The following is a 10,153-nucleotide window of genomic DNA, read 5'->3' as shown; positions in this document are numbered from 1 at the left end:
GTCGCATGTTATGACTACAGTCGGTATGACAGAAAACTTTAAAACTAAATGTATCATCAACTGCAGTAGTATGACCGTTATGACCGACATAAGGTATTTTTCGTGTTGGCGCATAATTTAAAATAAATCGAATGATACACAATCATTTATTTGTGTAATTACATAAAGTCATCAATAATTATATTAAATATGCTTACTTCGTAAATTATCAAAAAAGTTACTCTAAAAACAAGAAAGCTATAATTAATTAACAATACTAAATGTGGTAAATAAGTTTACATACAATATTGTGTTACAATGTAGGTTATATAGTATTTTTTGCTTAGACACTAGAAACATTCAAAATATTGTTATCAAGTTAATTGTATTTAATCCTTGATCACCAAAAATTTTGTTGCATTAAAATTATTAGCTGTTAATAAAATTTGAGAAGAATGAAGTTCCTTGACTTGAATACTGATGTGTTAGCTGTAAAATGTGTAAAAAATTACATTTTCATAGGTTTGTCCCAGTTGTAAATGATTTTTAACAGTTTTATTATTTTTATTAAGTAATTTTTAATCGTAATAATGTTTTTCTTTACCAGGGATTGGCTGTTTTCTTTATTTGTTCGACAGGATAAGTTACAAAATAAAAATAAAAATAAACGCTCTGCATCCAGACAATATCCATGGTATTGTTTCCAAATCAAATGATAAACTTATTGTTTATGGAGGAAAAAGCTTATGCATATTTCAGTATGAAATAAACTATGATTCCATAAGGTAATTCTTTAAATGCATAAAGGCTCTTGTTTTAATATGATCTATTTTGTTGACTCATTTACATATTCCAGTGTGAGAAAGTTGTGTGAAATAAGTAGATTTAGTGACTGGATCATTAGTGCTGAATGGTTGGGATCAGCAAGTGACGCTCATGTATTGACAGTTTTGTTTGCCCACAACAATATTTACAACTATGACTTTATTACAAAGGAGTACAGTAGCAGATCCTGCAAGGAAGCATGTCTCTTGTATCCTTTTACAATAAAAACACAATAATTTTTCAAAAATGGGGACTTTCTTTACATATTTTAATCATGGATCAGATATGCTGGAGCTATATCTGGTCAAAGCTGTGATAATGCAATTATTTTGAGTGGGACTGTGTTCCAAGAAATACTGATATGGAAGGTAGACAGTAAAAGTAGTCAAATCTCAGAGGTCTTGCATCGTTTAAAGGGTCACAAGGTTCTAATTTATTGAGCATACATTATTTATTGTACATCAATGTAGATGGAACATTTATTCCATTTATTTTGTAATTCCAGGGAGTTTTATTTTCAGTTGTACACAATCCCCTAAACAATATTATATGTTCCACGTCTGATGATAGGACTGTCAGAGTATGGAAGATATCAAACGAAATTCTTGAAAATGGAGCAATCGCCAATTGGGAAGATGTTAAAATATCTCTTCAAACAACAATGTTTGGTCACTTGGCAAGAGTCTGGAAAGCTGTAATTTTTAAAAATATTATAGCCAGCATAGGAGAAGTATGATTTCAAAAATATAAAAACATACCAAAATAATGTGTTTAAAATCATTTCCCTACTTTTTTAGGATTCAAGAATATGTTTTTGGAATTTTTCGGGAAATCTGTTACATAAAATAGAGGCCCATCAAGGGGCACCAATATGGTGTATTGATATTTCCGATGATGACATTATATATACAGGCGGTGCAGATGGATTTGTAAACTCTTGGCCCTTGTCCAGGATTTATAATAATATTTTCAAATGTATTATAATAGACAATAATAAAGACGTAGTTCCTAAGTTCGTAACTTATGTTGACAATGGTGATATCTTGGTATATGCCAATTTAAAAATAAACAACGGACTGTTGCATTTTTCTGAAAAAGAACATCAGCTCGTGCGTGTGTATGATTTGCCTGAATTTTCTTCAAGCTACTGTGTAATGGAGTTATCTTTAGATAAACGGTCCTTAGCGTTTGCCTCAATTCAAGGGAGTGTGACTCTATACTCAAGTAAAGTATTAGTTTCACTATTACCAATTACGTTTTTTCACGGTTTTTAACGTTTTAATATTTTTTAGAAGTTGAAAACATTTGGGGAAAAACAAACACATACAAAATCACAAACTCCAAAATATTTTCTCTGCAATGGCTAAATGCCGATACGATTCTCATTTCATTAGCTGATGGACTTTTATACGTCGTTCAATTTTCAACAGAAAGTAAGAGAATTAAGTTTGTGCTTTTACTTAAAATATTTTGAGATAAAATCATTTTCATAACGATGTAACTTACAGAAGCCAAAATTCTTTCTGAGCACACACTACCCTCTAGTCGTGAGCGGTGGGTGACATCAGCATGTGAATACAAAAATATTCTAGTTTGTGGAGACAGGATGGGTAATATATTTGTTTATAAAAAATCACATTCAAAGAATGACTTATGCTTGGAGCAAAAGAGTCCAATTCAATCTTACAAGAAAATACATGGCAGACTCGGGGTTCAGTCATGTACAATAATTAATTCTAGTCTCATTACTACTGGCCGTGATGGGACACTTAAATTTTATAAATTATCGCTTTCTCCTAGTAATAATCTAGTTATTGAATTTTTGTATTCAAAAAGTATGCCTATGGATTGGGTGAGCAAACCGTTGATCCATGGAAACAATTATTATGTTTTAGGATTTAAGGAGGTATAGATAATTTATGATTTTTTGAATGCGAATTTCATACGAATTATAAACCATCACCTATTCGTTTTGCTTATTTAGGAGGATTTTGTGATATTTAACGTGACTTTTAATCGAATCTTTGTTAAAATTCCTTGCGGTGGAGGTCACAGGTCTTGGGACTGCGTGATGAATGATAAATTTGTCAAATTTGTGTACATACAAAAAAAACAAGTCCACACTGTTGAAGTTCCTGTTGATGTAATGTTCGTTCCACCCATACTGGTTTGTACTGCAATTAGTTGATTGACTATTACGTTTTTCTCTGGACACTCACTTCTTATTTTGTTTTATTTTAAACTTCCATTTGTTCACAAGGAATTTGCAATAATTTCAGACCGGCATTCACACCAAAGAAATATACTGTATGAAAGTTTTGCCAACTCCATTGAAAACTATAAGTGTATTACTCTCTGGTGGAGAAGACTGTACTCTTCATGTGAGTTACGTGAATCATGAAACCTCCGAGAGTGAAATAAACCTTAAGAACATACAAATTCTAGATGGACATTTATCAAGCATCAGGTGCATGTCGATCCTTGAGTTAACAATCGATGAAAACTCGAGCAAACATTTAGTATTTTCTGGAGGAGGTAGAGCTCAGCTCAAGATCTGGGAGGTGGCCGTAAAAACCAATAAAGACGGCTTCTCAAAAGAAGATGTATCTTGCAAGGATTTGTTGTCTCACATGCTTCATGGGCCTGATAAGGAAAGAAATAAAATTTGGATCGGAAAAGAGCTCATGTACAACGCTGATCCAGAAACTCGTTTCATGGATATCAGTTCGATGAAAAATCCTGAAGATGGTGATAGTATTTTAGTTTTTGTTGCCTGCTCAGATGGTTACCTGAGGTAAGATTCTCTATTTTACAATAACAAAGCTCATGTGAACTCTTCCAAAAATGATTTGAAGTTTTGTCATTTTCAGAGCTTTTCGTTACGATATTAATTTGAATGAATTAAAACTGATCCATGCATTTTCGTACAAAAATAGATGCATATTAAAAGTACACTCGTTTGTTCATGAAACTAAAGTGTTCATCATAACTTTAGCAACTGACGGACAGTTGAACTTTTGGATCTTTGAAATGTCAAACAATACAGTACAAATACAACAAATAGCTACAAATGAACGAGACAGTGTAAAATTGCACGAGTCAGGAATCAACAGTTTTGACATGAAATGTTTAAACAGCAGTGTATATCTGCTGTCAACTGGTGGAGATGACAATTGCCTTAATTTGCTAACATTTACTATTAAATTGAAAGAAAATGTGCCATCAGTTCAAATAGTTTCTTCCTGGCACACTGCTTCGACTCATTATGCTCAAATAACAGGCAAGCATCTATCAATTGTTTTATTTTCCTAGTTGACTCTTGAAACTTTGTATAACATACAAAAAAAAAAAAATCTTTCGTAGGTATCAAGATGTTAGATGATGGTAAACTGTACAGCGTTGGGGCAGATCAAAAACTTGTTGTGCACAAATATTCGTGTGACAAGTCAAAGGTACAAGTAGAGTTTTTAGAGGAACACACTTTGAGCATACCAGACATACAGGGCATTACTTTTTGTGAAAGTCAAAAGTACGTTTTGCATCTTCACCTCACAATTACGATGAAAACACATATTCTGATTGTAGCAATTTATTGTTTCAGATCAATCACCAATCTTTTTTGTATTTTTGGAAAAGGATTCCAGTTACTGAAAAATTAATTGTTCTCTAGCCAATCATTACAGATATTGTAAATAGACTTCTATTTTTATTAAATATTTGTAGTTAATAAAATGTTTTTACACGTGTAATTGCGAGTTCTACCTTCCCAAACATTTAAATTCAAGTGCCTTGTGGCGCGCTCATATGCTCCATTTATCGTCGTCTGCACCGAAGTCAGCGTATGTCAAAAAAAAAAGATGGCGTTTATGTATATGTGACACATGCATCGTTTGTGTGTTCCAAATACTTTAGACGCAGTCCCCAGAATTGAACAATAGTTCATAAAAATGTCAAGTATTACGATATCGGCAATTCGGCCTCGAACTAGTATACTTGACAAGTCACTGAGCAAAGGCAAGGGAGAAGTGAGCCTCAGCTGCTATGCCCTCCTTTTTTCTGAACTGGTTCAGTACTGTCAAAACAGAGTTTACACCGTACCTGAACTGCAAAACAAGTAAACTCACTCAACCAAAATGTGTAAGTACTCGTTTGTGTTTGATTAAAAGAGACTATCTTTTTTTTGTCCTAAGATTATCCGAAATGGGAGCCGAAGTGGGCCACAGGGTGACTGATTTGTTGGTGGTCAGAGAAAAGGGGAGCAAACGCGAGATAAAACTCCTCAACATTTTATTGTTTATCAAGAGCACACTGTGGAAATCTCTGTTTGGCCGTGAAGCGGATAAGCTTGAGCACGCAAACGATGACGAGAGAACGTACTACATCATCGAAAAGGAGTCATTGGTTAATAAGTACATCTCGGTGCCCAAGGACAAAGGAAGCTTGAACTGTGCATCTTTTGTTGCTGGGATCATTGAAGCTGTATTGTGTGATTGTGGATTTGTATGTACATTTGAATCTTTGGTAGTGCGTTGTTAATACATTTACTTGAGATTTAATGACGAAATTGGTTTCAGCCTGCAAAAGTTACTGCTCATTGGCATAAAGGGACAACATACATGGTCAAATTTGACGATGCTGTGATCGCACGGGATAAGCAACTTGAAGATAGATAATAAGTAAACTTAAGCACAATGACAAAGTTAATAGATAAATATTACTTATTCTTAGTCTTATTTTAAGTTAATTCCATGATTGATTGAAAGTATGAAAAATCACGTTATATAAGTGTTACATAAAGTGTAAATAACTGTTTGAATAACGATTTGATTTATATTTTTTCATACATACTCTGAGACAGATTACTATGTACTGTACTTTTTTTTATTGCTAATAAATTCAACTTGAGAAGTTACTTTCTTAGAAGTTATCATGCATATCTTAAAGAATTATGTATATTTTATTTAGTAAAGCAATGAAAATTACATTTGAATAACATCGTTCCAATATTTATTGTACACCATCTACATTTGTTTTAATTTCTTAATAATCAAAATTGAATTCTTAGGCAAATTTAAATTCTCTGTCTCTGTAACTTATCTGGCCAGTTCTGTACAAATGTTCTTTGCGGTCCTGCAAATCAAAGTTTTTCAATTTAAATTTCACAATTTTCATTGGAGGTTGTACAAGAAACTAACTTTTAAAAACAACTTACTCTATCATTTCGAATTAACTTAAAAACTGCGTAAAATGCAAGTATTCCTGCTGCGATTTTTAAAAAGTGATTTGGTTTTGGCTTATAAAGGGAATCTTTTCCCATGATTGTTGCATACTGCCGGAATATTTGTTCATCAAACTAGAAAATAAACAACAGGTAAGTAATAGTCTTTGGTGCAATTAGCAAAAACTTGATCAAGTACAGCTTTCAACACATCATCATGCACATTATAATAGTTAAAACAACAATACCCAGATACTTGTTAAAATTAAAATGCTAGTAGTATTGTTTACATATTATTCAGAGAAACTTAATAAACATTGAATTTACTACTTGAATAGGCCAAGAAAAAAGCATAGACGTGAAAATGAAATTATTTAACTAGCCATGGCATGCTAATCATGTCAGCGGAACCAAAAGAGAACTATCAAACTGACAGAAATTATGAAAAACTATCAACTGTACGATTGTTTTTCTACGAGAAAATGCAAGCAACAGAAACAGATCAAAGGGTAGATAAAGTAAACACAAGAGGTTACATCGCAATGGAAAAACTTACAATATGACCGTCAGGTCCACTATTAGGATTGTGGATCTCCTTGAGGTATTGGTTTCTCAGTACCAGGCGTCTTTCAGCTCTCCATTTCATTATTTCGGCCTGTTCGGCGTTAACATCGTGTATATCAGATCCTCTGTGAGTCATTTTTACAAATGTTGGATGTTATGACTTTCGCAAAATCTGCAGAATCTGCAGCATTACATGCATGCACTGATAACAACAACCTCGACTGAACAAGAGCAGACGAATTTTTTGGCCCCTCGCGTTAGGTAAGTAGTTTACTTCAAGTATCGTACATGGTAGGTTTTATACATCTTTTTAGTAAGTAGATTACCTAGGGATGTTTTTTTAAAACAAATTTACGTTTCACAGCTCATGAGAGAGTTGACAAGATTAGTTATTTTTTTAACCTCTGCAACTCTATGAATTATACACTTTTAAGACATCCAACCCTCTTATACTTTCATACGAGTCTTTTAAACTCTACATATTCAGGAATAGTAGATGATTTAGACATCATCCTTCTGAATCTAAAATTTTATTTTTCTTCCCTTTTTTTACCATACATACCATTCCGTTTGCATTTTTGAACTCATCGATGGCCACTGAAACTCTTCCGGATGAGCTGTAATGAACCGGATTGTATAAAATCTGTAGTAATTTTTAAAAATCGTTAAACTTCTTACGATCAAAGAGCAGTATTTGTTTTTTAAGCTTATGAGTAGTCCGGTCACTTAGAACATTCGCTAGTGGTTTGTTGCAAAATATTTCATTCGAAGCTGTTAACAAATACAAATGAGCAAAACACCGGTTCCCTCGTAACGTATCGCCCAGATCGTGTACCCACCTTGTATTGAAATGTAAATACAGAGTTTGAAGTTCTAAAAAAATGTAGCTCTTTAGCAATGAGCCTGATAAAGCAATAATTCAAACTCCAGCATATTTAAAGACTCTAAGTACTTAGACTTTCAAATCTCACTACATAAGTATTTTGAAACATTAGAAAATCATCAATGAGTTGTTTTACTTTCGCTTTGAACTCAAATGTTTTTGTAATATATCTAACTGTAAACATAAACGTTATTTATCAGACACACCGTTAATATAATGTACAATGTCAATGTATAATGTTAAACAGTGTACTATATATGAATCAGTAGTTATTATTGAAAAAAAAACTCAAGCAATTTCGTACATAGCATTGAATTATAAAAGTCACTTTCAGAATAATTGTTACGATATTTAACTTTTTAAATATGTATATTTATCATATAATTGCAAAGTCTGGCTCACTGCAAAGCTATTCATTCTTTTTTAATTTTTTGAAACATCAAGGACTACTCGAGCACCAAAATGAGTACAGCAAAATTAAATGTATTATATCATTTCTAGAAATTGAAGATAAAATTATTGATTGTATTTTCTACAACGGTTTAATGTATTTTTGTTGAAATACATTATGTATACCGCATAGGCTCTCATTTTATCTTTAGATTATCAGTGTGTGGAGCTGGAAAAACTTGAAATTTGCCTGAGTTTATAAGTAATCGATTAAAATCATGTACTGCAATTATTTATGACTTTTCAACCATGTTTTAGTCACAAATCTGGAACTGAAGATAAAAATAACAATACAACTTAGACTTGAAATGAACGCCATGTTGATATTAAAAAATATTTAAACGAAGATAGCCTTTTGGATCGTAAAAAGAACTTCTTGCTTGATAAAGAGTTACATCAAACCTTTTTCTTTTGAGGTAAAGTACTGCTGCTAACTCTTGGTTCTGAAACTGAAATTTTTCATAACATCTTATTTTCTAGAGTAATTCACCATCGTCGACATTTAACTTGTTCGGCAAGCATCTATTACGAACCCCAGCTCATTTACTGTAGGCGAGAAAAAGAGAACTTGTCGCGATAACTAATGCATTAACTTATTAAACGTTGATGTTCAGGTATAAAAATTTTTCTTCATTCACCAAAATTTGGGGAAAGTTTTTTCAAGATTTGTTTCTGAGATGCCAAGTACATCACATATTTATAAATTCCGATATTCATCAAGCCATACAAAATGTTACGTACTTTTTTTAAACCAACAATGTAGTACGTAATCATTGCAAAAAATGCGTTAATATTTCTTGCAAGTTTTCTAAGCGCATTAATATTTACAGTTGCCGTCGAAATCTCTAAACAAAAAAAACTTTGTCCCAAAACGCTAAGAAATAGTAAATAATATACTCTTTGGTATAAACCCCCTTTTTCCCTATGGTCAACTCGGGTCAGTGACACACACGAGCACTTGTATTTTTGTGAAGCTCTACAACTAAGCCCTCGATCCCTGATGGCCAATTTCTAATCTCGATGCCCATCTCTTTAAGTGATCTGCAATCAACACAAGGGGCGGGGGTGATATTTGGGAAAAACTTAAAACTTCTCCTTTGATCAAATGGTGTCTCCTTGAAATTTTAGGTCCTTGATCGCATACAACAATGCACGTGTTTATAGAAAATGATAAGCAGAAATTTTTAAATTTAAATACTTTAAAACGTGGATGGAACACATAATACAATTTTGAAACAACTATTGATGAGTTTATCTTGAAATTGGTGACTTATTCATTGAATTTACGATTCAAATAATCACATAATCTGGAAGCCCTTTTAATAATTATTTATGAGACAGCAGAATAAAGAATTAACATTTCATATCTCACTTATGAATTACCTATAGATTCTAATGTTATAATAACGTCAAGACGTCATCATTCTGAAATAAACAGCCAGTTGATAGGAAGACAAAAATAGTCAATGTACCATGATTTATTTGTACTTATAAATATTATTGTTAACATGATTATTATTATTTTTTTTTATTATTATTATTATTGACTTTAATCTTATCATTGTTATGTATGGCTCATAATTTTAATCTTATACATTTTGTAACAGTTATACATAAACGGTCTTTCATCATTTTTGCTTATCATAACTTGGTTTATAAGAACAGTTTGATACACTTGATGCTAAATCTCTGTACGTTGATTATTATTTTTTTTTGTTTACAAAGAGGTACGAAATCATACGTACCTAATTTTATTTAAGTATCAATGACTGCTCATACAAATATTGACGTAGACCAGTTAGTTAAGTTTAACTAAGCATTGAATATTCTTTAAAATAAAATAATTAGAAAAACAGTTGATGACGCATCTGAGTATGTAGATTAATTTTTTAAAATAGCTCATTGTGCTAATTAAATAGATGTTTTGAATCCATTGAAAAATTATATACAATTGTTTGACATAAAAGTGTGTTTATAATGATGACATTCGATACCTCTTAAAAATAATTAAAAAGATATCAGTTGATTGCGATGGTTGATTCTTAGCTATCATGTATCCTCAGAACATTATGCCAAACATCTATCATAACAAAGGAGTAAGTAGTCAAACTATATTGTGTCATAGTTGAAAAGCCTGAGATTAATGAAATAGTCATTTTTTATTTATTAAGTTAATAAAATAATGGAGGTATAACTAAATCAGTAATCTATTACTTTTTTCACTCAGTTTATTT

At 32.0% G+C, this 10,153-nt stretch overlaps 3 protein-coding genes across 4 annotated transcripts; 2 read left to right on the top strand and 1 right to left on the bottom strand.

Moving 5' to 3' along the window:
• Window positions 1–434: 434 nt before the first annotated feature.
• LOC106639982 (tRNA (34-2'-O)-methyltransferase regulator WDR6) lies at window positions 435–4,480 on the top strand. Its single transcript, XM_089598497.1, has 13 exons — window positions 435–501; window positions 587–764; window positions 836–1,012; window positions 1,088–1,229; window positions 1,310–1,534; window positions 1,602–2,028; window positions 2,097–2,237; window positions 2,313–2,710; window positions 2,789–2,971; window positions 3,084–3,598; window positions 3,675–4,084; window positions 4,168–4,333; window positions 4,406–4,480. The coding sequence occupies exons 1-13, from the start codon at window positions 435–437 to the stop codon at window positions 4,461–4,463; spliced, it is 3,087 nt and encodes a 1,028-aa protein (XP_089454623.1). The 3' UTR covers window positions 4,464–4,480.
• A 184-nt stretch (window positions 4,481–4,664) lies between these two features.
• On the top strand, window positions 4,665–5,716 carry LOC106639988 (trafficking protein particle complex subunit 31). 2 transcript variants are annotated; one of them, XM_014353832.2, is made up of 3 exons: window positions 4,665–4,918; window positions 4,995–5,325; window positions 5,379–5,716. In XM_014353832.2, the coding sequence occupies exons 1-3, from the start codon at window positions 4,752–4,754 to the stop codon at window positions 5,475–5,477; spliced, it is 597 nt and encodes a 198-aa protein (XP_014209318.2). In that variant the 5' UTR covers window positions 4,665–4,751; the 3' UTR covers window positions 5,478–5,716. The 2 variants fall into 2 exon arrangements, with proteins under 2 accessions (XP_014209318.2, XP_014209319.2); XM_014353833.2 differs by having other exon boundaries at window positions 4,668–4,918; window positions 4,995–5,304.
• A 78-nt stretch (window positions 5,717–5,794) lies between these two features.
• On the bottom strand, window positions 5,795–6,827 carry ND-B15 (NADH dehydrogenase (ubiquinone) B15 subunit). Its single transcript, XM_014353834.2, has 3 exons — window positions 6,579–6,827; window positions 6,017–6,157; window positions 5,795–5,934 (listed from the first exon to the last, which is right to left on the bottom strand). Exons 1-3 carry the CDS (start codon window positions 6,720–6,722, stop codon window positions 5,866–5,868), a joined length of 354 nt encoding a protein of 117 aa, XP_014209320.1. The 5' UTR covers window positions 6,723–6,827; the 3' UTR covers window positions 5,795–5,865.
• Window positions 6,828–10,153: the final 3,326 nt, after the last annotated feature.

The sequence above is a fragment of the Copidosoma floridanum genome, unplaced genomic scaffold (assembly GCF_036245765.1).
Source record: "Copidosoma floridanum isolate Cflo_tuat_1 unplaced genomic scaffold, Cflo_Japanese_pri ptg000006l, whole genome shotgun sequence".
Lineage (NCBI taxonomy): Eukaryota > Metazoa > Arthropoda > Insecta > Hymenoptera > Encyrtidae > Copidosoma > Copidosoma floridanum.
The sequence above is the reverse complement of the archived record's forward strand: the minus strand, read 5'-3'. Positions and strand labels throughout refer to the sequence as shown.

Excerpts from the sequence above, each read along its gene's own strand:
- LOC106639982 (XM_089598497.1), top strand. The coding sequence starts at position 435 with ATGAAGTTCCTTGACTTGAATACTGATGTGTTAGCTGTAAAATGTGTA. Across the intron at positions 2,711-2,788 it reads ATGTTTTAGGATTTAAGGAG|GAGGATTTTGTGATATTTAA; the intron begins GTATAGATAATT and ends TTGCTTATTTAG. Across the intron at positions 4,334-4,405 it reads ACTTTTTGTGAAAGTCAAAA|ATCAATCACCAATCTTTTTT; the intron begins GTACGTTTTGCA and ends TTATTGTTTCAG.
- ND-B15 (XM_014353834.2), bottom strand. The coding sequence starts at position 6,722 with ATGACTCACAGAGGATCTGATATACACGATGTTAACGCCGAACAGGCC. Across the intron at positions 6,158-6,578 it reads GTGGACCTGACGGTCATATT|TTTGATGAACAAATATTCCG; the intron begins GTAAGTTTTTCC and ends TTTATTTTCTAG. Across the intron at positions 5,935-6,016 it reads AGTTAATTCGAAATGATAGA|GACCGCAAAGAACATTTGTA; the intron begins GTAAGTTGTTTT and ends TTTGATTTGCAG.
- LOC106639988 (XM_014353832.2), top strand. The coding sequence starts at position 4,752 with ATGTCAAGTATTACGATATCGGCAATTCGGCCTCGAACTAGTATACTT. Across the intron at positions 4,919-4,994 it reads GTACCTGAACTGCAAAACAA|ATTATCCGAAATGGGAGCCG; the intron begins GTAAACTCACTC and ends TTTTGTCCTAAG. Across the intron at positions 5,326-5,378 it reads TATGTACATTTGAATCTTTG|CCTGCAAAAGTTACTGCTCA; the intron begins GTAGTGCGTTGT and ends AATTGGTTTCAG.